Source organism: Macaca nemestrina, chromosome 8 (assembly GCF_043159975.1).
Source record: "Macaca nemestrina isolate mMacNem1 chromosome 8, mMacNem.hap1, whole genome shotgun sequence".
Lineage (NCBI taxonomy): Eukaryota > Metazoa > Chordata > Mammalia > Primates > Cercopithecidae > Macaca > Macaca nemestrina.
In genome coordinates, this window is record NC_092132.1 from 127023113 (window position 1) to 127050805 (window position 27693).

Below are 27693 nucleotides of genomic sequence, written 5' to 3' on the forward strand. Positions count from 1 at the left end.
CGAAATGACACTGGAGCCCAGCTACACCCATTCATTGATGTATTGTCTATGGCTGTTTTTGAGCAGCCATAGTTAAGAGAGTTAGCAGTTCTGGCAGAGACTTGCATAAACTGCAAAGCCCCAAATATTTACTATTTGGCCCTTTATAGAAAATGCTTACTGACTCCTACCCCAGAGGAAGCCAAAAGAAGTCAGATCTCCCACAGGAGGGCTAATGGCAGGCTTGCCACCAAGAAAACTGGAGGACCCTGAACCTCCGAAACAGATGACCTTCTTCCCCAGTGACCTCCCCAGACCTAGGGAATCATGGCTCCTAGGCACCGACGGGTCCTCAGGTCCCTTATCCCCCATTCAGAAGGGAGAGGTGGCCCCTGGGTCATAGTCTTGAATAACAGGTCAAAGATCACTCCCTTCCTTGCTATCTGGGAGGAAAGATCAAAGTCGAGAGATGAGGCGAGAGGAAAGCAGGTGGGATGCCTCAATACCACAAAGAGCACAGGCACTTCAATGAGAGTCTGGCTCAGGCTTCTAAGTCTAACCTAGAAAATATTTTCTGAGCACATCCTATGAACAAGGCTCTGTGCTCTGTGTTGACAGATGCCCAGATAAGCCAGACTTCCCCAGGGCCGCCTTATCTCTAAGCTCATATCTGACAGTGAACCTGGCTTCAGCCTCCCATCCTTGACCCTGGCCTGTCTCATTTAGGGAGATGTGGTGCAAATGTCCCTATGTGCTGGTCTTGCTCCCTGGTGCAGCTGGGTGGGCCCCCAGCCCCCAGCCCACACTCCATGCTTACCTGAGGCTGCACACTAGCTCGGTGAAGCGGGGCCGGTCACTGGGGTCGTAGTCCCAGCAGCGGGTCATGAGGGTATAAAGGACTGGTGGACAGAGGTCGGGCTTGGGCAGCCGGTCCCCTTTCTCCAGCACCCCGATGACATCCTTGTTCTCCAGCCAGAAGAACGGCTGCTTCCCAAAGCTCAGGATCTCCCACATGCACACGGCTGGGGTGGAAGGGAGTGTCAGGTCCCGGGTGGGGAGACCAGTCCCTCCCACCCAGGAGCACTGTCACCATTAGTGCTCGGTCTTGACCAGAAGCAGCTCCTGTGGTCCTTCCTCCCCCTCCAGCACCGTGGGGTCCTGCCCACCATGGTGGTCTGCCCGAGGGACAAGTGACCTACATCAGCAGTAAGTGACCTAAGACTTTGCTCCCTAGACCCCTGTCAGGGTACTGCAGGATCAACAGGTGGCAGTCATGCATGTCATTGGGACCACAAGTGTCTTCTCTTGGGAGGGAGGGGAGCCACTGCTTAGTAAAGCTGGAATTGGAAGCCTCGCACCAACGCTTGGTGCCTGTGTGATTGTGGGCAGGCTCCTGACTCACCTGATCCTCAGTTTTCTTAACTGGAAAATGAGAGTAATAATAATATTCTATGGGGCTGACTGCGGGAGAACTAAGTGAGATGGTCGGCGGGAGGTGTTCCCTAAGGAGCTGTCTCTACACCTCTCTCCCCTTCCTGCACCTCTCTCAGAACCAGTCACAGAGTTCCATCTTAGTTTCTGGGGCTGGTAGGTGGAGCACACATGTCACAAGAACCTCTTCCAGGAGGATGAGCCTGCACAGCCCAGGCCAGTCCTTAGCCTGGGTCACCCCCCTTCCTACCCCTACTGGCCTCCCTCACTCTGAAACTTCTCAGGGGCCACAGCAAAATTGAACCCTGGGAACGGGAGGTGGAGGTCAGACCCTGCTCCCTGCACCCACCCCCTTAGCTTGGTTCAGAGGTGAGAATCTGAACTCTTTTTCATACCCTCCCAAATCAGCACTCACCAAACATCCAGACATCACTGGCTGTCGTGAAGCGTCGGAAGTTAATGGACTCTGGGGACATCCATTTGATGGGGAGACGAGTCACAGAGGCTTTGGGTGGGCAAAGAGGTTAATTTTTAGGGAAGAAAGATCAGAATTATCCAGAAATACATCCTACTTTCTGAAGACCCTTAGGCTGGGCTGTCCAACTGTAGACTTCCTTCTTCTAGAATTTTTGGCTTCAGCGACCCCTCCAAGGCCAAAGCAGAGGCTGGGAAGCCCTCCTCACCTTTGTAATAGTCCTCATCCTCAATGTACCGGGAAAGACCAAAGTCCCCCAGCTTCACACACTCAGGGGAGGCCACCAGGATGTTCCGGACAGCAATGTCCCTGGAAATAGGGCATCAAAACCAGGATGAGTCACTGCCCACCCCCATGGGAGCAGGAACACTCAGAGAGACGGACAGACAGATTGAAAAAGAGACCAAGAGTGTAAGCCAGGGACTCAGCCTCCAGAGCAGAACTGGGCAGCTTCTGTGGGTCACTGTCTCCCCCGAGTGGTCTTGCTATAGCACAGCTCAGGTAGGAGCCCAGCTGGCCCCTCTGCACCCCAACATGCACAGGTGTTTTGCCATCTCCTTCCCTCTTGCTGTCGGGTTCTGTCTCCCATCACCCCTTCATGCATCTCCAGCTTGAAGCCTGGCTCAGATTCCTGGCATCAGCTATACTCCACTTCTGTGCTGTTGCCTACACTGTCCCCCATGCCAGGGAGGCTGTCACCTGGTGATTCTTTAAGGATAAACTCCAACCACTTCCCTGAACACAGGTATTCTCTCTCATCTGCGTTTCCACAGTACGGGTTAGGCCTTTGGTATAGCAGGAGTGGCAGCGGCGGCACAGCTAACTCTGATGGGGCACTTAGGATACTAGGATCGCACGAGAGCTTCACACACCATGAGTCATGACATAGAGACCCTCAGACCCCCCTGGTGCAGGGGAGGAGACCGGACCCAGGGAGCTGAAGGAACTTGCCCAGCAGGTCACCGGTGGAAAAGGGTGTTGCCCAGGTAGGCTACTCCAGAGCTGAGCTCTCTCTCCTCCCAGGAGACGCACCACTGACTCAGTTTACCCTGTGTTCTTGCCATCACTCCCAACCCCAAACTAGTTTGTCTGCTTGCTTCTCACAGGCAGGCTCCACTTTCTAGTGTTTGTTTTATAGTTGAAATGATGACTTAAAAGCACGGCAACTTCAAATGAACAAACCAAAGAAACGAATCTATCCTCCCACCACCTTTGTCCTGACAATTGATTTCTCTAGTTTGACCCTCATGCTAGAAGGTAAGCTTCACAAGGAAAAGGAGTTTTGCTTGTTTTCAATGCGACTTTGTCCCAGAGCCTAGGTCAGTGCCTGGCACTGAGAGGTGTTCCATAGTGCTTGTTGGACGGATAAATGAATGAACAAACGAACGAACAAATGAATGAATGCACGTTTTTATCCCCTGATGTGGCTTTCCATAGAATCAGGCACAAGGCCACAGAGCCAATGTCAATGGTTGGTAATGTCCAACCACTAACTCTCTCGGGGGTCAGGCTCTCATGGCAGGGAATGGGAACAAAGCCAGGTAGAACAGCGGCCAACTCCTGGGCGCAGTGGCTCAAGCCTGTAATCCCAGCACTTTGGGAGGCCGAGACGGGCGGATCACGAGGTCAGGAGATCGAGACCATCCTGGCTAACATGGTGAAACCCCGTCTCTACTAAAAATACAAGAAAATTAGCCGGGCGAGGTGGCGGGCCCCTGTAGTCCCAGCTACATGGGACGCTGAGGCAGGAGAATGGCGTAATGCAGTGAGCTGAGATCCGGCCACTGCACTCCAGCCCGGGCGACAGAGCAAGACTCCGTCTCAAAAAAAAAAAAAAAAAAAAAAAAAAAAAAAGAACAGGGGCCAACTCTGCCACAGCCACAGGGAGGCTTGGACTCGGCAGGCCAGGGGTGCCAGGAGCCAGGATGGTGTTCGGGTCAGGACCTCAGGATTTTTCTGGCCCTGCTCCAGCCCAGTCCCTTCTTCCTGGGCCACGTGCCACCAAGCCGGTGAGCTGGAGGTGAGTGAGCTCTAAGGAAGGTTGGGGGCCATTTCCTGGCACTCCCAGGGGAGGGGCTAGAAGGTCTTGAGCTATAGACAGACACCTCAGACTTCAGAGTTACTCCTAACAACCCCATGAGGTACATACAGTACCTGCAACTTTACAGATTAGGAGACAGAGTCAGAGAGGTTGCTCAAGTGCTCGAAGCTGCTGGCACAGGCAGGGCCAATGCTGGGATTCCAACACTGCTCTGTGTCACCCACAAACCCTGCTTCTACCCAGATGCCTTGAGGATCCGGTGAAGGCCTGGCTTCCACACCGCTGGCCACCCCCTCCACCCCTACCTGTGCACGCAGTTGATGCTCTCCAGGTAGGCCATGGCTTTGCAAATCTGCAGCGAGTATAGCACGAGGGTGAGCACCTTCAGGGAATTCTTGTTCCGCTCCAGGTAGTGGCCCAGCTGCGGGAATGGGGAGGTGCCATCAAGACCCCTGGTTGGTCCCGGCACGGAGCCAGGGGGCCAGGGTGCTGGCAGCTCCTGACCCTTCCCTGGGGGTGGCGGGAGACAAACCCAAAGCTGGCAAAATGTTCCAGCAACTTCCTTGACAAACAGGGCCTCTGGCTTGTTCCAGCTGAATACAGAAGCCAGGAAGCTGGGAGGCATGGGCTGTGCTCTGAATGCCCCCCAATGCTGCAGCTCAGGGGTCACCGCAGAGTCCCTCTTCTACCACCTCCAGCTCACCTCCCCGTAGGGATACAATTCCATGATGATCCAGGTGGGCTCCTCTTCAATGATGCCGATCAGCCTCACGATGTGCGGGTGGTCGAGGTTCTTCATGATCACTGCAGTCGGGGGGCAAGATGGACGGGCGGGGCGGCTCAAAGGTCCAATTCAAAAAAGGCCTTTGCTCTTCCAGCAAGGGGAACGGGGACCCCTCCTCCAACATGGTCCCTGCACTGCTCACCCCTCCCTTCCCAGGTCCAAGCCCCTCCCATCTTGGAGTCCTGGTTGGTCTCAGGGGTCCCTACCTGCCTCGCTCATGAACTTCTCCTTGTTGTCCAGAGTGCAGTCTTTCTTGCAGGTCTTGACAGCTACGTTGATTTTCTCCCCTTTCTGTAACAAGAGTGTGTTCAGGACCCCTTGGTCCAGTCCAGCGCTCAGCAGAATGTTCCCTCCTGGCCTCCCCATGGCCTCCTGCAGACTTTGCCACCAGCCAAGGTCCTTTTCTCCTACGTCTCTCTTCTTCTCCCCTTTGTCTTCCTCTCCTCTCCTTCCCCACTCCCCTTCTTCTTGATCAGGGTCTGTTAGAACTGAAAAGGGCTTTAGTGGTCAGATGAGTCAAGCCGCTCTTGACTCATCCATCCAGATGAGGACACTGAGACTGAGGGGCTGTGTGACCTACCCAAAGCCAGAAGCACCTGCAGGCAATTATCAGGCGTGGAGGCTGGGCCGTTTTCTTTCTCTCTCTTTATCGTTGGATTTTACATTCTTGCTGCCTCTTTCTTTATTCCCCTGGGCCTGCTAGAATCGTGACCACAGTGGTCAGCCTTGCCCTCCCCCGTCACTGGCCTTGACACTAACTCCAGATCCTGCCTCGCCTTTTCTCAGAACTGTCTTTATCCTGCCGCCCCCTTTGTATTCTCCCACCAAGAATCAGTGACCCTTCTCCAGGTTCTCCCTGTATCTCCATCCCTGGTATTTTGCTACCCTTCTTGAAAATGACTCTTGACTCCATCATTCTTTGAGTATTTAATAAATACCATCGTGCCCAGTGGACAAGGGGCCCTTAGAGACAAGGGGCCCCAAGTGGATGAAGGCTGTGCCAACTCCAACCTGCTCAGATTCAAGCTCTGTCTCACCCTACCGACACATGGAAAAGGAGTGTCAGGGAAGATCCTGGAACTCACGTGATTTGTGTAGACACCTTCATAGACCTCCCCAAAAAAGCCTTCCCCAAGAATACGATTCAGGACCACATCTTCACGGGCAATGCCATACTGTGAACCTGCACAGATGGAGAAAACAGTCGCAGATCACAGAGATCGGTGGTGCTCCGCAGGGAACCTGAGTGTCTGCAGGCTCCAAAGGCAGGCGTCACCAGATCTGTAATACCTCAGCCAAGATCCAGGGGCTGGGCTGGGGAAATGGGGGTCTAGAGTGTTCCACTGTCTCAGGGAAGAGCCATCCCCCTGCTCCCTCTGAAGGCTGGGTCCCAGATCCAAGTTATTAGAATCCCCACACAACTCCATGGGCACACAAAAGGGCAATCAGTATAGGGAGAAAAAAAACATCTCAGCTTTCAAATCCACGGCATCTCAGGTTTGCCACTGTCTAAGCCTAGCACGAAGGGAGGATAAAGGAGGAAAAGAACATTCCCTGTGGTGTCACCAGAGTCCTTGCCATGTCATTTCACAGGGCCTTGACTGCAGTCGCTGTGGCGGGGTTGACAACCTACCTCCAGGCCTTCGCAGGGTTTCGTCGGGAATCTCTGCGTAGATGTCTGACTCTGGAATGACAGGAAGAAGAGCAGACGTGGACAAGATGCCCTTGGTGGGCACTGCCAGGAATCAGGTGTGAGGCTCCCCGGTGGAGACCAGTGGAGACCAAGGGGATAGGAGGAAAAGCCAGGCAGGTCCCGGGCTCCCAACCCAGGTTTTAGAGTGGCCACAGAGCCCAGGGCACCTTGGCTGAACTCCCTGCTCTCTGCTTCCCAACTTGCATTGTTTAGGGCAAGTTGGTTAATCTCCCTTAATCTCAGTTTCCCCTTCTATGAAATGAATACTGGGGGATGCTGTAAAGATTGAATCAAATAATACCTGTTGCATGTTTAATACCACTAAGGACTAGATGTTTGTGTACCTCTCAAACTCCTTTGTTGAAGCCCTAACTCCCAATGCGATGGGATTAGGAGGTGGGGCCTTTGGGAGGCGGTGCAGTCCTGAGTGTGGGGCCCGCATAATGGGATCCGTGCCCTTATAAGCAGAAGAAGAGAGGCCAGAACTCTCTCTTCATCACGTGAGCCCACAGTGAAAGGACAGTTATCTGCAAATGAGGATTAAAGCCCTCACCAGATGCAGACTCAGCCAGCACCTTGATCTTGGACTTCCAGCCTCTAGAACTGTGAGCAATAAAGTATCTGGTTTTAAGCCACACAGTCTACGGTATTTTGTTATGGCAGGCCAAGCTGCCTAAGATAAACATGGTGCCATGTACTAAGTACTCAATACACACTAGTGATTACTATTCATGAATTTTTTTTTTTTTTGAGATGTAATCTTGCTGGGTTGACACGCTGGAGTGCAGTGGTGCGATCTCAGCTCACTGCAACCTCTGCCTCCTGGGTTCAAGCTATTTTCCTGTCTCAGTCGCCCAAGTAGCTGGGACTACAGGCACATGCCACCATGCCCATACAATTTTTGTATATTTAGTAGAGATGGGGTATCACCATGTTGGTCAGGATGGTCTCGATTTTTTGACATCATGCTCCACCCACCTTGGCCTCCCAAAGTGCTGGGATTACAGGCATGAGCCACTGCACCCAGCCACAATTCATGATATTTTAAAGCCATCATTGAGAAGTTACGGGGGAGGATCGTTTTCCTGTAACTTGGAGGACACCCTCGGCAATGTCATGAGAGCAGGCAGCGGGGAGCAAGCAGACGGGAGGCAACTGGAGCAGGTGGAGGATGCAGCAGGCAGCTCACCTATGCTGCAGCTCTCTGAGAAGTGGGACCGCCGGGCCTCCAGGTTTCTGTAGGAGGTGAGAGGGCAGAAGCCAGGTGAGCTCAGAGTCCAGTAATGCTCCCCTGGGTAGCCTCAGCCCACCCTCTCCTCCTGCCCCCTGGGGAGAAGTAGTCTGTCCAGATTAGCAATGACCTGGGAGCACAGCCAAGGCTGCCAGGGGCTGGAGTTGGGGGACAGCAGCAACCCCCCAGCACAACACCAGGTGGCCTGAAGGCAAAGAAATATTCCTGCAGGTATTTACTGGGAGGGAAAGATCATCTTTTTTCAGGGTTCTCCTGGGCCTGAAAACCAGAAACTATGGAGGTGGGGACTCCCAGTTTCTTCTTCCTCTTAGTAGCACAGGCTAAGCTCAGGGCCCTGTCCTCTGTACCCCACTGTACTCACAGCATGGGGATCTGGGGCAGGCTGTTCCGCTTCTCGCCATCTAGGAAGAGAGGAAGAAGGAGGAGGTTGGAGCTGGGGACACAGGGGCCTAAGTGGGTGACTGACCTCCTCACTATTCCTAAAAGGGACTCTCCTCCCACCCCAGCCCCTGATTCCATTCTCTTCCAGCCTGGGAGCGAGGGAGGCCTTGGGCCAGAACTGGAATCTCCTTGGAGGCTGCCTCAGGCCAGATTTCGCCTGCTCCAGCTGGGACCCCTGCTTCCTGATTAAGGAAGGCCCAAGACCCAAGACCCAAGATGGAGACACACACAGGCGGGACCAGCCTTGTTCTAGCGATGGCTTTGAGCTTGCTGGGGCTAAAACGCTCTCCTCCAGAAGGTGCCTCTCTGTGGACGTTGACTAGCAGGGCTGTGGGTAGGTGGACCAGCCAGGGCTTAAAGCCCAAGATGGGCCCACTGGAAGCTTCCCGCTGGGCTGTGGGGGAAGCCTCCTCATTCACTTATCCATCAGCCACTTAGCTTCTGCCACTCTGCCTCTGGGGACTTGGGTGTGCTGCCACCCGTGGTCCAGCTACTTTACCTTTAAATGGAACCCACCTTTCCTAGGATGGACGATGAGAGAGCCTTGGTGCTCCCCCTGCAGCCGGCAGTAGCCATCTATGAGGTCAGCCATGTTCTCAGCCTCTGCCAGGGACGAGGTTTTGATGGACAAGGCCTGAGGAGCAGAGACCAGCCAAGGGTGAAACCCCAGAGCGTTAGCTAGAGACCACCCCCAGGGCTGGCGAACAGATGGCAGGACCCCTGCCACAACCCTTGCCTGGATGCCAATGTTGTCTGCACCTCTCCTGGGGCCCTACCCTGGAGTCCAGACTGCATTCTGTCACCCCTTTCACCTGTACGTCCATGCTCTCCAAAGGCCAGTCCCAGGCCTCACTTATTTTGGCCTCTGAGCACACAGCACAATGCCTGGTATCTAGTCGGTGCTCAATAAATAGAAGCAGAAACTGAGAAAATGGAAGAGGGGGCTGGGCGCAGTGGCTCACACCTATAATCCCAGCACTTTAGAAGGCTGAGGCAGGCAGATCACCTGAGGTCAGGAGCTTGAGACCAGCCTGGCCAACATGGTGAAACCCTGTGTCTACTAAAAGTAAAAAAATTAGTTGGGTCTTGTGGCATGTATCTGCAGTCCTAGCTATTCAGGAGGCTGAGGCAGGAGAATCTGTTGAACTCAGGAGGCGGCGGTTACAGTGAGTTGAGATTGTACCACTGCACTCTGGCCTGGGCGACAGAGTAAGACTTTGTCAAGAAAGGAAAGAAAAGGAAAGGAAAGGAGAGGAAAGGAAGGAAGGAAGGAAGGAAGGAAGGAAGAAGGGGAGGCAATGGGGCAGGGCACAGATGGGTGAAAGGAGAGAGAGATGAACACTCTGCAGCCTGAGGTCTCTCTGGGTGTTTTACCACAAAACAAAACAAAACAAAGCAAAACAAAACAAAACAAACAAAAAAACCCCATGTTTTTGAGGTCTTGATGTCCACATCATTGTTCTCTTCGTAAAACTTAGGCCTGTGATTTATACCTGACTTCTGCTCACCTTGAACATTCCTCTACCTGAAAACCTTCCCAATTTCTTTCCTGACATTAAACAAATTGTTTCCCGAATTTTCCTACAATTTATCATCATCCTGGTACCTTTTGTCTAACAACTTGGTGCAGTTTTCTTAACACGATCCCCAAAGCCAGGAAGCTCCTGGCCTCCTGTGTGCCATGGACTTTTGGTCTGAGCAAGAGCTCCCAACTTGCCATTATATCCCCTGCAGAGCTGCCAGGTGCCCAGAGACACTCACCTGGGGGGCACCTTCAATGCCCAGCTGCAGTACCGCCTGGCCCTCCTCCAGTGGCAGGCACCTGATGGACCTGATCTGCTTGAACTCGGCCAGGCAGGTGGGCTGCGGGAAAAGAAGGGGGAGCTTCAGACCATCCCACTACCAGGACTGGGCCATGCAGATTGGTCAGTATGGGGGAGCTGGGGTGAGGAGGAACTGGGAGTTTCTCTGGGAGATGAAGAGAGAATCAAAGACTGGTCAGTATGGGGGAGCTGGGGTGAGGAATCAAAGACTATTAAGGCTAGACGGATCCTCTAGTTCAGAGGTGTCCAATCTTTTGGCTTCCCTGGGTCACATTGGAAGAAGAATTGTCTTGGGCCACACATAAAATACACTAACACTACTTGAGTGTAAAAAAAAAATCGCACAAAAAATCTTATCATGTTTTAAGAAAGTTTACAAATTTGTGTTGGGCTGCATTCAAAGCCGTCCTGGGACCACAAGCTTGATCTAGACCAAGTCCCTCCCTATGCCAAGGAGAAAATGAGGTCTAGAGAAAGCCAGGACTTGCTCAAGGTCATGTGCCAAGCTGGCAGTGGAGCCAGGACTGGACCCAGGTCCCCTGGCTTCCAAGGGAATCATGCCTCATATTGTTGCTGAAAGGGCAAGACTGCTGAGCTCTGTGAGTAATCATAGCGGCCCTGTCTCCCCTCCCACCACCTCTGTGTAGATGACAGCCACGGGGATGTAAAGGGCCATCTGCCCCACGATGCCATCTCCAAACGCTCTCCACTGCTGCTCACACCAGGGCATGGCCTTAGAAAGGACTCTGCTCTCAGCAAGGGGGGCAAGAAGAACTGAAGTGGCAGACAGAGCAGGAGGCGGCAGAGAGGGGAAGGCCTCCCCACCTGGGGCTGGGTGGGGCCGCCCCCAGTCTTTCTACCTTTGCATCCTGACTGGTCAGCTGGCGGATCCCTTTAGGGCCAATGACCAGGTCCACAGTAATGTTCCATCCTTGCTGGAATAAAAGGAGAGGGGACTGTTGTCCCAGAGCTGCCCTCCCCATTCTTCAGAAACTTGAAGAAAAGCTCCCTAAGCTAGACACAGGCCACCGTTTCCTGGGTCTCCAGCTCCTTCCTGCCGAAACCCTGGCCATATGGATTTTCCCCTCCTGACACCTTTCCTGTCCTGCCCACCTCCCAGAGCTGGAGGCCAAAATTTCAGTGCCTGCTTCAGGCAAGGGGATGTTCGTGACTTCCACTGTCAGCAGGTCAGCGAGGCTCTGCTGCCTGAGAATCTGCAGCAACTGCAGCGTCTCCCTGCCCCCTCCTGGCCCCCTTTCCCGAGAGGCCTGGGATCCAGGTCAGGGAGAGGCTCAAGAGAGCCTGCCATTACAATGAGTTCACAGCGGTAGGTCTCCTGGTCGATGTTGGCGAAGCCCGCGAGAGTGTTGAAGAACTTCATGACGCACTCCTCCTCCCTGAGCGAGGCGTACTGCTGGAAGGTCTGCTGGATCATCTTCCGGAACTGTTTGGGCTGGGGGAGGGGATGGGCAGTGTGAGCAAGGCCAGTTCCTCCCAGGTCTCACTCCTTCCCTTAGGGTCTCACTGAGAGACTGCCCGCTGCTCGAAAATGATCCCCAGCGCCTTTGCCCCCAAAGCAGCTGTGATCTATGACCTAAAACACACACCCATTGTCTCAAGGGAGACTCCCCATACCCCTATGAAGGAAGTGGAGGGGGCAAGGGGTAGCTTCCCAGTACTGGGGCCAGAGAGCTGATAAGGCCTGGATGCGGAGCGGGAGCCCAGGCATGTCACAGTTGGATCCCCAGCCCCAGAGAGGACCCCTGGGCGCATTTAATAGTCCTGTGTCCAAATGCCCAAGGCCATGCAGATGCCCTGGCTTCTCTGAGTATCCCCAGTCTCATCCCTTCCACTCTAGTCTTGGGAATCAGCACAAAGAGGTCCTCCCCCATTGGTTTCCTCACCTTTAAGTTCTCCTGCATCTGCTTTGGGAAAAACAAGTCCAGCCCCACTTCCTTTCTGCAAAAAGGAAGAAAAAGGCAGCATGTGACTCCCCCTGACCCCCATCCCAGGACTGCGGGCCAATCAGGAAGAGGTGAGAAGGCTTTGAGACCTGGAGACGGGCCCTGTGGGGCTCTGGTCTGGGGAGGGGTGGAGGAGAGGGTGAGGAGGAAAAGTACGCATGGAAGGTCAGGAAGGGAGGGGAGGTGGGCGACCCCAGAACTTACTCTAGGAGCTCGAAGTTGGACTTCTTGTCAAGGGCATTGTGGGGCATATCCTTGAAGAACCGCCTGGAGAAAGAGGTGGTGGAGGGGGGGCTGAAGGCTGGAGAATGAGGGAGTCAGACCCAGGGCACCTCAGGCCACTAGAAGCCCCCTTCCCCTGCCATATATGGGAATCACCAGGAGAAAGGAAGTTAGGAAAGTCATAAAATTTAGTATTTTGACCTGTGAGGAAAAGGAAACCCCCACAAATTTCATTCCAAGAAAAGACTCCAGCCTTGGATCCTAGGAAACTCACGCTAGGAATGGGCAGATACTGGGCTGAGGAGGAAGATGGTGGCTCCATCTGTGGCCTCTCAGAACAAAGGCCCAAGGCAGCCAAGGCTTGAATGATCAGCCTAGGAACACCGACCTTCACCTGCAGGTCCTGGGGGACTCTTGTGATTTCCTTTTCACTTATTTGCTATCTCTGAGATATTATATGTGTGTATGTTTGTGTGTTCATTTAGATACTTGCTAAATGTAGCACTGTATATATACAAACTTGAGGACTTATAGAAGAAGAAAATAAAATTATTCATAGTCTAACCAGAGGAGACAGCTATTATACTTTACTCATATTCTTTAAGTCTCATTTCCCCTAAAAATGTATGCTTTGATAAATACTTTTATGTAATTGTGGCTTAAGCTGAGACCAAATAGCTAATGTCCTCACATGTGCCAGCCTCCCTTCCCTGTCTGGGTCACTGTGTCTAGTAATTTCATTGACTGCTGCAGACATTATCCTACTCCTGATCTTATATTAAAGTCATTCAGTGTTCCTTTAATTCAGCCATCCTTATAAATATTTGGTAAAACTTTTGTGCAACTAATACTATAAGCAGAGTGAGGGAAGTAACTTATGATTCAAAAGCAATGCCTTTTAGACAGTTCACTGTGTTTAGAAAATAGTAAGGTTAGGTCAGGCGTGGTGGCTCACAACTGTAATCCCAGCACTTAAGGAGGCCAAGGCAGGCGGATGACAAGGTCAAGAGATTGAGACCATCCTGGCCAACATGGTGAAACGTTGTCTCTACTAAAAACACAAAAATTAGCTGGGCGTGGTGGCGCATGCCTGTAGTCCTAGCTACTCGGGAGGCTGCAGGAGAATCACTTGAACCCAGGAGGCGGAGGTTGCAGTGAGCCAAGATTGCGCCATTGCACTCCAGCATGGGAGTGAAACTCTGTCTCAAAAAAATGGAAAAGAAGACACTCATGGCATGAAATCATAGAGGAAATACCCAATAAAAATGTAAAACATAAAATGCTATATCCTTAACAATTTTTAATAAATGGTGTCTTTGAAGATATTGTCAAGCAAAATAAGTAGTTACCTCTTAAGAAATATGGTCCCAATTTTGCACTCTGTGCCCTAGCCTGAGACACTGGGCAATGTCTGGAGATAGTTCTGGTTATCATACCTAGTTGGAGTAGGGGGCTGGTAGTGCTACCAGCCTCAAGTGGGTAGAGACCAGGGATACTGCTAAACATCCTTCAATGCACAGGAAGCCAACCCCCAACACCCCCTAACAAAGAAGCATCCAGCCCCAAATGTCACTAGTAGTGAGGCTAGAAAACCCTGGGAATTTGATCCAAGAAAAGACCTTAGAAAACTAAGAAGATGGGTCCTTCCCTACCCTTACTTCTCTGTACTGGGTATCTGACAGAGGGAGGTAAGCAATGGTGCCTGAGATGGGATGTTCTTGCTAAGGGCAGATGTGCAGAATTGGAAACCAGAAGAACTGGCAGATAGGAATGACATTCAGATGTAGCGAAGGTCCCCAGCCCCCAGGCCATGGCCCGGTACTGGTCCGTGGCCTGTTAGGAAGCTGGCCGCAGAGCAGGATGTGAGCAGTGGGTGAGTGACCGACGTTTCATCTGTATTTACAGCTGTCCCCCATCACTTGCTATATTGCCTGAGTTCCATCTCCTGTCAGATCAGTGGCGACATTAGATTCTCATAGGAGTGTGAACCCTATTGTGAACTGTGTATGAAAGGGATCTGGGTTTCACGCTCCTTATGAGAATCTAATGCTCAGTGATCTGTCACTGCCTCCTATCACATCCAGATGGACCATTTAGTTGCAGGAAAACAAGCTTAGGGCTCGCACTGATTCTACATTATGGTGAGTTGTACATTTATTTTATTATATATTACAATGTAATAATAATAGAAATAAAGTACACAATAAATATAATGTGCTTGAATCATCCCGAAACCATCCCCCACCCCAACCCCAGTCCATGGAAAAACTGTCTTCCACAAAACTGGTCCCTGGTGCCCAAAAGGTTGGGGGCCTCTGAGGTATAGGACATGAGAAGCCTACCCAGGATTCTCCCCTGGATGGAAGCTCCTCCTCCTCTTCCGCCTCCCACTTGAAGAGTGCCTGCAGTTAAGATCCCCAAATTCCATACGATTGACCATGGCAGCTTTAGAAAACGTTTCAAGCCAGTGTTACCTGCTCGACCTCCACAGTAATAAGAAACCTCAGGGTGATTATAGGTAGCTTGGTCATCTGTAGTTCCCCTGGATTGAGTGAGCCATAAAATATACACCTAGGTAACTGAACACATTGGCTTGCTGTACACAGCTATTTAATTCTAACAGAATAAATGTTGGCAAAGGTCCACTGAGGAAGAAGATTTCAGTTCTTTCAGAGTTATCCATTTATTCAACTATGTATTGAGTTCTTATGTGCCAGGCAAAGGCAGCATCCATTCTGACTCTAAGGATTTGACAGAATTTCACAATCTGGTGCACGGGGACATGTCATTGCCTCACAGAGCTCTGCGCAAGTACAGTGGTATTGCAAAGGAGGATGGAGGAGGTCAGGATGGGGCAGAAAAGGCTTCAAGATGAAGAGACCCTTAGGCTGGCTTGATGAGAAGAGCAGATGGTCACACTGCTTGTAATTGACACCTCATAGGCTCACGCTGAGGTTTCCTGTGTATGTAGAGGACAGGCAGGTAACATGGGCTCAGTACATTTTCTAAAGGTGCCAGAAGATAGAAGAGTTTACTAGGCTGGAAAGGGAAATGAGAAGACTGTGCCAGGCAGGAGGGATGCATTGCCCACCCATGGGGTGAGATCTGCTTCCCAGCCACAAAGGAGAGTGGTTTCCTAAAGCCACTCCAGGCTTACGATCTGTTGTTGAATGAATAAATGAACTTTGAGACTTGTGAAGAAATAATTTGGAAGGCTGGGATATTTAAATATTACATTTTTAAAAACAGAGTTAGCTAAATGAAAGGGTAAACACATTTTGAAATTAACACTGAGCAATTAAGGCACAAAAAAACCCCAACATTTTAGCATGATCAAGGTGGTAGTGAATGGAAAAATGTTTTATTAGGATAAAGGAAGCTCAGCTAGCACATCGAGGTCGCCCCAAACTCCTGAATCCTGCTTGCTTAGCCCACTCCCTGTGTCCCAGATGGCCCTTCTCTCAGGCATAGAAGATCATTTACATAGTCACCATCGACAAAAGTGTCCAATCACTCAGATGTGCCACAATCTGGGTGTTTCTAACATTTGTAGCAACTGAACATCTTGGGAACGTCTGGGAGAACTAGTAACCATCACTCAAGGGAGACGCTGCTCTCCCCAGCAAGGTAGCTTCCCAATCTTCTGTGCTGAGTCCCATCTCAGCTGCTCTCCAGGGGCACCCAGGTCTCCCCAATATGCCTGAACTGCCATCACTCAGTGAGGCCGTGCCTACCTGGAGTGCCCTCTAGTGCCTGACTGGTCCTTCCAGCTCAAGACTGCAATTTTGAGTAGCTAACAACAGGTGGACAGCGGTGGAGTCTATAATCAGATACAGGCCTATGACTGATACCCCGGTAAGGACAGCAGAAAATAAGGAAACAACCAAATCAAATCCAGTTGGTTTCTTTTTTTCTTCTAAACATCAATAGAAATTAACTACAAACCAAGATACCTTTTGATGCAAAGCAAGCTGTCTGTTGTTTCTCTAATCTTTATTTATTATCAGTTACTTAATTAATCTGGGGTTAAACATTCACTCTGTGTTGTTGTTGTTGTTGTTGTTTTAGGGCTCTGCTGGGGGTGGACAATAGTCCTAGGTATCTCAGGTCAAGGGGGAGAAGTTATTTGGTTCCTCAAACTGGGCAGGTACTGATTTCTAGCATAGAGGCCCTGAATTTCAAACTTTCATTTAGAGGCATTATTTAGATCAACCATTTGGCATTTATAAAGCACCTCCAATAAATGAATAAAATTAACTAGGCATCATTCCCGCTATATGAGATTCTGGAAAAGGCAAAATTATGGCAACGATAAAATGATCAACGGTTGCCAGGGTTAGAGGGAAGGAGGGATGGACAGGTGGAGTATGGAGAAATTTCAGGGCAGTGAAACTACTCTGTGCAATACTATAATGGTGGCTATAGGTCATTATTCATTTAGCCAACCCATAGAACATACAATACCAAGAGTGAACCCTAATGTAAACTACAGGTTTTAGGTAATAATGATGTGTCAATGTAGGCTCATCAATTGTAACAAATGCACCACTTTGGTGGGGAACTCTGATGGAGAATGTCGATAGTAGGGGAGGCTGTGCATGTGTGGGGAAGAGGGTATATAGGAACTCTGTACCTTCTGCTCAATTTTGATGTGAACCTGTAACTTCTCTAAAGAATAAAGCCTATTCAAAATAAATAAACGAAAGAAGGGTAAAGAGAAAAAAGTAAGTAAAATAAAATAAATAATTATTGAATACTTTGGTCCCTGCCATTGCTCTAATTACTTTAAATACATTAACTCATTTATTATTCATAACAACCTTGCAGGTTTGTTATGTTACTATTGTATAGTATGCAATACTATACAATACTATACTATAGTATACTATGCAATACTATATAATAGTAACATAACATACATATTATATAGTAGCATATATGTTATATAGTAGCATATATGTGTTACATAGCAACACATATATGTTATATAGTAACATAACATTGTTCTATGTTATATAGTATAACAAATGTTATATGATAACATAACATGTTTTATAGTAACACAATGTTACTATAATGTTACTATTATCATTCCTATTTCACAGATGAAGGAATCCAGGCAGAAAGAGGGTAATCAACTTGCCCAGAATAACTCAGGAAACACAGGACTCCATGGAGGATTCATTTCACTAATCTCGTATCCAGGCATACATCATACCTCTTTTATAAGCTGAAATAATACAATTTTTTTTTCCTGGAGATGCTGTATATCTATAGGCAGGTGGCATAATCAATGATGTTAATAGGACATGGGATTATTGCCCATGATTTGTAGGTAGCCCCACACTCTGGGACAATTTTAGGCAAGAGCCACAGCCGTAGAAAATTCTGCCTAATGGCGCCTGATTTTCTGAAATGTGTCCAATTCTCTCTGGGTGAGAAATAGTTCTAACTTGACTTTAAAATGGCTCATCATAACAAATAACTGCATTCAACTTTAAAAATTATTAGACCTGCAAATCTTCTATTCGGTTTACAAAAAGGTGTTTTCCATATTCTCTCCCTAATATCATATACCCCACATTTCAATGGTCAACCAGTAAGAATAGGAACATCTCTCCGACTCTGTTCCTCACACTCAGGAGATGTGAAACAATACGTCTCTTGCACAAAACAAGCATGGCTTTTAGAATCATCCTGCACTGGTTCTAGCAGATATCAGCAGTCACACTCTTGACAATACTACCTACAGGTGTCATGTCGGATGCCTCGCCCTGTCCTCCAAAACATCAGTGCAGTGCCTGGAGCTTAGGCCACCACCAGTAATAGTCTGGGGATGATTGGAGGATATAATAAAGTAAGATAGAATGTTAATGGGTCTTCGTGATGCTGTTTTACAACTAAGTGATGACTGCTTGACAGGTGACAAGTGATAGATGTCTCAAAGTGACACTAGCATCCTGTCTCAAAGTGACACTAGATCCATAAATAAAAAGGTAAAGATAAGCTTTTTCGACTTTTCTAATTTTATAGGGGAAGATGAGACTGTATAGGAGGATGTAATGCAGGTCACAGGAGCCAAGAAGTCTGAGAAGGGATAAAAGGCATAGATAATAAAATAAACTTTGCAGACTGTCCCTGGTCTGCCAGCACTGAGCTCCCAAGATTATTATTAATGGCAGCGAGCTAGGATGCCTTCTAAGCAGCTGCAGGGATGGCAGGCCTCCTCTGTGCAGAAGACTCAAATGCTCCCTTGCTTCTTGAGACAAAGTCACCAAATGTGAAGCCCTCGAAGCTGCCCTTGACCTATTCTGTCACTAATGCCAACAGCCTCAGATGCTGAAATCAAAGTGGGACTCTCCCTTTGCCACCCCACTGCCCCCACCAGAGGACCCCAGAGCATTCTCTTTGACTGAGACTAACAACGGAGCCAGAACTCCCCAGTGACCCCCGTTCTGTAGAAGTGGCAGCAGAGTTCTACTCTCTATTAACCATGAGGTCACAGATAAGGCTCCGGAAATGCAGTTCTAGAAAACAGGAAGTAATCCTTGGCCAGTGATTTCCCTGGCAGTCATCCTGAAAGTCCTTCCATCAACCCATATGACTAATGGTATTCAAGTCACCTAGGGGGCTGGTCGAAAATGCCTACGACAAGGTCCCACCCAGGCCTGCCAAATCAAATCTCCCAAGGGTAGGGCCAGGATGCCTCCAGTTTATTAAGCTCCCAGGTGATTATGATTTGCAAGCAGATGTTAAAACCACTGCTCTAAGACAGAGAAGGGGTAGAGAGAAGGGAAGGAGAAGGTGAAAAGGTGGGAGATGGTGAAACTCAATGGCGCTGCCCTGGTCAAGACAGGGCTAGAGCACAGGTCAGTCACATCACCCTCCTCAGTCCCGAATGGCAATGACCCCCTGGCAGCCAAGAATAAGGCCTAATTTTTTAGACTGTCATTCTAATTGTGCCATTCTAACAATATCATTCTAATGATAACATTGGACTGCCATTGTCCGGATGGTGTCTTCCACCATCAGCCCCAACTTACCCCTCCAAACTCACGATTTGCCAGTCTATGCTTTTCCTTCCACTGATCCCTGGAGTGTATCTCCCCTGACCCTTGTTCTCTGCTGATTGAAATCTTTCTCCTCCTTTCAGGAGCAATTCAGATACCCTCTTGCTGGTGCTCTCAGGCGGGATGGATGGCTCCCACATGGAAGTTGGTGCCATCCTCGTTCTGCCTTGTATTGTGATTAATTGTATACACATCTGTCACCTCCCCAACATGGAAGCGTGAGGGCCTCTCTGGATGATGTACTAATTTCACACATATTGATTAACTGCCTACTGGAGATGGGGATACAGCAATGGACAACACAGATAGACATCTCTAGGCTCAAATGTCCTCCAAATCCTAGTCTGGTGCTCAAGAAACATTTGCTGAATCGCTTGAACTGCAGGAGAGGTGGTTGACAGATGGAAGAAGCCAGCAGCCTGCAGGCAAGAGCAGTGGTAGCAACGGAAGCCAGGAGAGTGAGACTAGGGAGGGGGCTGGTCCCCCTACCCCTACCATCCCGAGGACCCAACACCCAGCCCCTCAGAGCCTCACCTGCTGCTGGTCACCACCTCTCCCCTTCCTGGCTCCCACACACTCAGTCCTGCTTCCCATCTTGGACATGGGGAAAGGCCGGGCCGGCCCAGAGCTCAGCACAGTGCCCTCCCAGCAGAGACCTCAAGGCCACATACCTGAGCTCCAGGCAGCCCAGCTGCAGGGCCATGCCCTCGCTGACCTTGCTGGCGTAGCGCTGCATATAGTCGTTCCGGAGCTGGTGGGGAGAAAGGTCAAGCATTAGACTTGCACCCTCACCCCCGACTTCCCAGGACAGAGGCCTCAGAAGAGGAAGGGCCTCATTCTGCCTCCCTGAGCGACAGCCACCCACCCGACTACAAACAAGCATGGAGCAGGGATGGAGAGCACACGGGGAAGAGGTGCCTGTGCCTCCACAGGCCGAGGCTGTGAGGTTTTTGAGATGCTTTTACAGGCATTCTCTCCCTGCTCCATAGGCAAGAAGTTCAGATTTCCCTCCCCTGCCCACCATTTTGGATAGAAGGAAACTGAGATTTTGCAAGGAGTCAGTAATTTATCCAAAGGCCTGTTGGTAAGTAGTGATAAATGTCATTAACAGGCCAAGAAAAATCTAGCTCAGTCTCTGGCAAACCAGGAGGGAGATCTTGGAGGGACCTAGGACCAGACAGAAAACAACAATGGCCACTCATGTTGATGCTGTGCTTTGTTCTGCACCTGGTGCTGGGCTTCGCTCTGCATATGCATTCTGTCCGGGAAGTCTGAGATGCTCAAAACAGCTCCTGAGAGCCAGTTATTAAGTTTTCAGAAGTTTTGTGAGCAAGTAGGTATCCTACTGGTAGCTTGAAACAGGCCAAGTATGTGGGTGGTATTTACACCATAGAAACTGGCAAGTGCCATAAAAATGAATGAAATAACGGCATTTGCAGCAACCTGGATGGAGTTGGAGACCATTATTCTAAGTGAAGTAACTTCAGAATGGAAAACCAACATTGTATGTTCTCACTCATAAGTGGGAGCTAACCATGATGATGCAAAGGCATAAGAATGATACAACGGACTTTGGGGACTCAGGGGAAAGGGTGAGAGAGGAGTGAGGGATAAAAGACTACACACTGGGTACAATGTACACTGCTTGGGTGATGGGTGCACCAACATCTCAGAAATCACCACTAAAGAAATTGTTCATGTAACCAACACCACCCGTTCCCTCCAAAAACCCATTGAAATAAGTAAGTAAATAAATAAACAAATAAATAGGCAAGTGTTACACATAACGGAATTTTTCTTTGGAGAGTCAATTTAGCAGCCAATGATATCATCTGGTTCCTACAACAACCCTATAAAGTAGGTGTTATTATTATGATCCCCATAATAATTTTATAGCAGAGGAAACAGCTTCATGCAAGTAAATGAGGTCCCCCAGGGCTATCAGATTAGTGAATGGCAGAGCTGGATTAGTGGACAACAGACTGCAGAGCTGTGTAGTAAGCACTGCAGGATTCACCTTGGACCTGCTCTTGCTGCTTCACTAGTCAGGTCTCCTGGGCCACCAGAAAAGTCCAAGAGGAGTTGGGAGCACACGGGGCAGTTTAGCCAGTGCTTAAATACTGAGAGAGAAGCGGGGTTGGAGCCGCTGACCATAGACCAAGGACCTTCTTTAAGAGAAGCTTCCTAGCCTGGGCCCTCCATAATCTGGGCTTTGTCTTTCCATCTCCCTAGGACAGAATGGTTCATGCTTGGCATTTAAGGTGCAATGGGAGCCTCAGGGCAAGAAGATAAAGTACTTTTTACCTGTTGGTAAAAATAAAGCAGCGTGGTCCTGTCCTCCTTCAGGCTCTCCATGAAGTCTTCCGGCAAGTAGCGGATTTGAAGGTCATACCTGCAACAGGACATTCAGGCTCTGGTTGACACAGAGAAGCTGGTGTCTGAAGAAAGGAGTAAGACCCCAAGGGCAGAAGCAAGCCCATCCCCCAGTGCAAAAGGAAGGGCTGCCTGTGGGTCTCGTGGCCACCCATTCAGGGCTGGTTTTGCTCTTTCCATCCTCCGTGGTTGGGCAGGGGACCATAAACGGGGAGGTGACTGGCAGGTGGTCAGAGCTAGCCCTGACTCTCCACCTTTCTCCTTCATGGCAGCTGTTTCTCTTAGGTTCATAGGCTAGCCCTGGACCTGGGCTTTCCATCTGCCCCACCCTTCTGTCTCTCTTCTACCCTAGCACTGTCAGCATCCTGTTTAGGGTTATCTTTAGGTGTCTGCTCTGGGATGGGGATAGTCTATGAAGCCCAGGTTAGGTCTTGGAAAATACACGCATTTGATACTGGAGGAAGACTAAGCCTAGAATGCCACTCAGGTTTTGCTAGAAGTTTCTGAGGCAGGGGAGTGCTCTAAGGGAGGAACTCCCAGGGCCTCCCCACCCTAAATTCCTCTCCTCCCCACTTTCGAGCCCAGGAGTCCACTCCTACCTCCACTCGGCTTCCACGTGCAGACACTCATACTTGTCCTGCACCTCACCCACCGTCATCTGCGGGTGCAGCCAGTGGATCTCATCGGACTTCATGTGCTTCAACCTCAGCCCATAGCACTCAGCCAGCTGGATGTTGGGCCCAATCCGTCCGCTCAGCAGGATGGAGGTGATAATCTCCTGCAGAAGAGGAGAGAGGCTCGACTCAGGGTTGCCCTCCTTTGGGCTCCCACAATTCTCACACAGACCTGAAAAGCGTGATTCTCTAGGGTGGGATTCTGTCTTCATGTTCAATTTGTCTCTCATTCTCTAGCACTTAGGGGAAGATTTGTACACAATGGGCTCTAGCTGATAAATTGACAAATGGGTGAAATGAGGCAGAGATAGATGAACTGAGAGAGCAGAAGTGAAGGAGAAAATGCAGAGAGGCAACGAATACCAGAAATTTGCTTCTGCACCTCATTACAATCTAACCAATTAATAATTACCAATTAGTAATTACCAAAATTACCAATTACCAATTAATAATAGCATCCACCATGTGAACAGCATCTTCTGAGTGGCTTGCAATTCAGCCAGCATCACTGAATTCCTATACCAGGCACTGCTAGGCCCTTTGTAGACATGATTTCATTGAATCCACACAACACAGGGCAGCAGGTGTTACCATCCCCGTGTGGCTGATGGAGAAACTAATATAGGTCCCACAATCCACGGAATTAAACTAGGATTTGGAATCCTGGGACACTAGAATCTGAGGATTTCTTCTAGGCCAAGCTGATTCATGGAGTGGTGAGGCTGGACAAGATAAGGACAAGATTCACTTGGAAGGATTAAGTGCCACAATCCCCACATGAGCAGGGACACAAGAAATGAGTGCTGGCAAGAAACCGGTGCCCTCTTGTTCCTGCTTTCTTGTTAACCAGAGGTTAATAGACTGCCTGTCTCCCAGCCTGATGCCACAGCTTCCTGGCCTAGAGCCAGATATGGATTAACAGGTGGGCCAACTGGGCAGCTGCCTGGAAGTCCATCTGTAAGGCCCTGCCTAGTTCTGAAATCACTTTGGTGCCATTTTTTTTTTTCTTGAGATGGAGTCTCGCTCTGTCACCCAGGCTGGAGTGCAGTGATGCGATCTCGGCTCACTGCAACCTCCACCTCCCAGGTTCAAGCCATTCTCCTGCCTCATCCTCCTGAGTAGCTGGGACTACAGGTATGCACCACCACGCCTGGATAATTTTTTTTTTTTTTGAGACGGAGTCTTGCTCTGTTGCCCAGGCTGGAGTGCAGTGGCTGGATCTCAGCTCACTGCAAGCTCCGCCTCCCGGGTTCACGCCATTCTCCTGCCTCAGCCTCCCGAGTAGCTGGGACTACAGGCGCCCGCCACCTCGCCCGGCTAGTTTTTTGTATTTTTTAGTAGAGACGGGGTTTCACCGTGTTAGCCAGGATGGTCTCGATCTCCTGACCTCGTGATCCACCCGTCTCAGCCTCCCAAAGTGCTGGAATTACAGGCTTGAGCCACCGCGCCTGGCCGATAATTTTTGTATTTTTAGTAGAGATGAGGTTTTATCATGTTGGTCAGGCTGGTCTCAAACTTCTGACCTCAAGTGATCTGCCCACCTCGGCCTCCCAAAGTGCTGGGATTCCAGGCATGAGCCACCGCGCCTGGACTTTGGTGCCATTTTAACTCAAGTTTCTCACGTAGTTCCACATATTGTTGGTGAATTGAACTCACTCCTGACAGAGCTGAGAGTCCTATGGGATATAAATTTAAAAACCTGAAGTACTGACCTATCTCTGTAGGATATGTCTGCAATGTGCACGCCACCAAGCCTACATCAGCCTAAAGACTGAATAATGCATAATAGGTTGCTGTCAGACCAAAAAGAGGAGGAACACTTGATTAGATTTTACATTTTCTTAACATGCCTCCCAAGACAGTTTCTAATTTGGTAAATCAACTATAATCAGTTCCTTAATTGGAATGAAAAGGAGGCATATTATATTTCTCAGAAGGAAATAAATTTATTTCTCTCTCCACTAGGAAAATGTCATGCTAATATTTAGATAATCCTGGTTTGAAGGAATGTCCAGTTATTTGCTTGCCTGGGCACCCATGTGTCTCGGGCCAGCTGCCTCTTGCTAGCCCTTCTGGACTCCAGGGAGTTGTGAAACTAGAAGACCCTCAGCCTGAAAAATCCCTTCCCCTTTAGGAAAGAAAATGCCCGTCACAGAGGGTGATGACTGCTCTGTGAGATAGATGGGGAAACGGAGGCACAGAATGCACTTGTGAACAGTTGTAACTAACCAGTGCAGGAATCAGAATTGAGGCCCTGGAGGGGATGAAGACTGGGATCAGTGGCACTCCTACAGTGAGAGGGACATCTGGTTGGGGGAGGAGTGCCAGCCTGTGAAGTCAACCATTTTGTCATCCTCTCTACCCATTTCTCCTGTCCCTGACCTTCTGCCCTGCTCTGTCCACTGTCATCCTGAATAATGCATTACTAAGAGCCCCCACGTCACTCCCAAGTCCCTCCTGGAGCCCCCACCTCTGGTGCTTTTGAACTTATAGTCCTCTCCTGCTCCAGCTGAAACCTACTTGGCTAATATCTAATTTCCTCAGGGCTAGAACCCCTGTGCTGTTGATGATCAAAAATCTCAAACATATACAAAGTAAACAGAAGAGTATAATAAACCCCCACGTACGCATCACCCAGCCTCAACAATTACCAACCTTCTGCCTTCTTGCTTCATCGATATCACCACTCACTCCCCAACTGTGACTCAATTATTACTTGTTTACAGCTCTTATTTAAATGTAAAATTTATATATATTAAAATGCATAAATTGTAGCTATAAAATTTTGACACATGAATACAACTGTGTAACCTACATACCAATTAAGGTATAGAACTTTCCAGATCCCCAGAAAACTCCCCCATATCCCTTCGCTGTCCACCCTCATGGCCCACTCCCTCCCACCTCTCCAGGCAACCTTACCCTAGCCCCACCACTTTCAATTGGTTTCGCCTGTTCTAGAACATCATATACATGAAATCATTTAGCATACAATTTTTTTGTGTCTTTTTCCACTCAGCATAATGTCTGAGATCCATCATGTTGTTGCATATATCAGAAATTCTTTCCTATTTATTGATTGGTAATATTCTGCTCTGTAAATGAATCACAATATGTTGATTCAGTCCTCTGCTTCTGGACACCTGGACTATTTCTAATTTTTGGCTATTGTGAATTAAACTACTATGAACATTAATGTACAAGTATTTTTGTGAATACACATTGTCATTTCCTGTGGATAAATGCTGAGAAGAGGAATTACTGGATCAAAGATAGATGTATGTCTGACTTGATAAGCAGCTGTCAGGATTATTCCATTTTATATTTCTCCTGTGTCATGAGACTTCTGTTACACCACATCTTCACTAACATTTGGTGTTGTCAGTCTTTTTAATATTAGCCATCTCAGTGGGTGCGTGGTGTCTCATTGTGCTTTTAATTTGCATCTCTCTGATGACTAATGATACTGAACATATTTTCATGTGTTTATAGGCCATTCATATACCTTCCTTTGGAAAGTGGTTGTTTGAATCTTTTCCCCATTTTTTCTGTTGTGTTTTCATTTGTAGGAGAGTTGTAGGAGACTTTTATACATTCTAGATAGAAGTATTTTGTATGATGTATTTTATGAATATTTTTTCCAGGTCTGTAGTGTGCTTATTCTGCATTGCCTAATCTATGTCTTCTGACAGCATCTAACTTGTCAAAATTTTCTTTCATGGTTAGTGCTTTCTGTATCCTAAGAAATCTTTGCCTGCCTCCAGGCCATGAAGATATTCTATGTTTTCTTTTATAAGCTTCATAGTTTTAATTTTTAGTTTTGTGATCTATCGTGAATTTTTGTATATGGTATTCATTTTCAAAAATATAGATCTATGGTTGTTCAGCACTGGTTGTTGACTTTCCTTTCCCAAATGAATTGCTTTTGTCAAAAATCATTTGGCCATCTAGGTTTATTTCTGAACTCTCATTTCTTTTCTATTGATCTTTGTCTATACTGTACCAATATCAACCACACTGTCTGCATTACTGTAGCTTTACATGAGATCTTGAAGTCAAATAGGGTTAAGTCTTCTGCTGTTCTCCATCCCCCAGATTATTGGGCTAGGTCTTTGCATGTCTACATAAATGTTAGAATCAGCTGGCCACTTTCTTTTTAAAAAGTCTGCTGCATTATGAGTGGGACTGTGTTAAATCTATAGCTTAATGGGAGAGAATTGGCATTTCTTTTAATGTTGAAATTTTTATAGAGTTTGGGTCATGCTATGTTGACCAGGCTGGACTTGAACTCTTGCACCTCAAGTGATCCTCCCACCTTGGCTTCGCAAAGTGTTGGGATTATAGGCATGAGCCACTGCACCTGGCCAGAATTGGCATCTTAACAGCATTGATGCCCGTAATACATGAACATGGTATATCTCCCTATTTATTTAGGTCTTCTTTATTTTCTTTTAGTAATGTTTTATTGTTTTCAACACATATATATTGTGCAGGTCTTTTGTTAAATTCATTTCTAAGTAGTTTGTAAATTTCAAATTTATAAATTTTAGAAATTTGCTTCTATAAATTAGTTTTAAAAATTAATGTTTTATTTTGGGGCTTACTGTCTCCATGATTTTCTGCTAATCTTCTTGCTGCTCTGCCAATCCCAAATCGTATCCTCTGACCCTTTAAGCTAGTAAGGCTGCAGATTTTTGCCCCTGGAGCCCTCTTCCAGACTGGAAAAGCTCTCTCAGGCAAAAAGCAATAAACTTGCAGATCTCATTCATCACAGTTTAGCTCTCAAGAGTAGGTTTCCTTTTAGTTTATGCTTGCTATGGGCACTCACCAATGCCTGCAGAGAGTTCACTTTTATATTTCGTCCAGATTTCCTCATTGTTATCTGGAGAAAGATGAGTTTAGCCAAGCTATCCCATCATTTTTGAAATCTTTGTGCTATTTTATTAACAAATCTGTGTTCTCTGCAAATGGGAGAGGGTTGGGGATCAGAGAGCTCCTTTTAAGTCATGGATAACTGAAATGCAGACTAGCAATAGCCAGGAGCACAAGCCCTGGTGCCAGGCTGCAGCAGTGCCCCATCTACCCACCACCATCACCCAGCTGGATATGCTTGGATATATATTAAAGTTCTCTGGATTTGGTTTTCTCATCTAGAATATGGACAAAATAATAGTACCAATTTGGAATGCTTTTGTGAGGATTAAATTAGATAAAACTCTATAGAACGGTGCTTGGGCCAAGGTAAATACTCAAAAAACAAACAAACAAACAAAAAATAGCCCCCCAAACGACAAAATATTAGCCTTATTTTGACACAGCAATCTCCTACACAGGCTGGTGCTCTGTAAACCAGACTGGGAAAACAAAGCAAAATTCATCCTATTTTTCTCTCTCTCTACCTTTCTATCCTCTTTTTCCTTCCTTTGGAGGTGGTGGCAGGATTGGGGGTCAAAGGCCAAGAGAGATGATTG

The 27693-nt window shown here is 48.3% G+C and overlaps 1 protein-coding gene across 6 annotated transcripts in view; it reads right to left on the reverse strand.

Annotated features, from left to right (window-relative positions):
- LOC105482017 (protein tyrosine kinase 2 beta) overlaps window positions 1–27693 on the reverse strand; it is a 136041-nt gene that overhangs the window by 18510 nt on the left and 89838 nt on the right. For all 6 annotated transcript variants that reach the window (XM_011741865.2, XM_011741866.2, XM_011741861.2 and 3 more), the window contains 19 exons: window positions 22148–22326; window positions 21480–21567; window positions 19847–19926; window positions 12088–12150; window positions 11824–11878; window positions 11232–11372; window positions 10780–10854; window positions 9858–9959; window positions 8613–8730; window positions 8017–8056; window positions 7593–7639; window positions 6344–6394; window positions 5796–5893; window positions 4917–5001; window positions 4630–4730; window positions 4232–4347; window positions 2094–2194; window positions 1826–1915; window positions 797–1001 (listed from right to left, as the gene is read on the reverse strand). In XM_011741865.2, coding sequence (XP_011740167.2) covers window positions 797–1001; window positions 1826–1915; window positions 2094–2194; window positions 4232–4347; window positions 4630–4730; window positions 4917–5001; window positions 5796–5893; window positions 6344–6394; window positions 7593–7639; window positions 8017–8056; window positions 8613–8730; window positions 9858–9959; window positions 10780–10854; window positions 11232–11372; window positions 11824–11878; window positions 12088–12150; window positions 19847–19926; window positions 21480–21567; window positions 22148–22326 — 1835 coding nt within the window. The remainder of the gene's footprint in view (window positions 1–796; window positions 1002–1825; window positions 1916–2093; window positions 2195–4231; window positions 4348–4629; window positions 4731–4916; window positions 5002–5795; window positions 5894–6343; window positions 6395–7592; window positions 7640–8016; window positions 8057–8612; window positions 8731–9857; window positions 9960–10779; window positions 10855–11231; window positions 11373–11823; window positions 11879–12087; window positions 12151–19846; window positions 19927–21479; window positions 21568–22147; window positions 22327–27693) is intronic.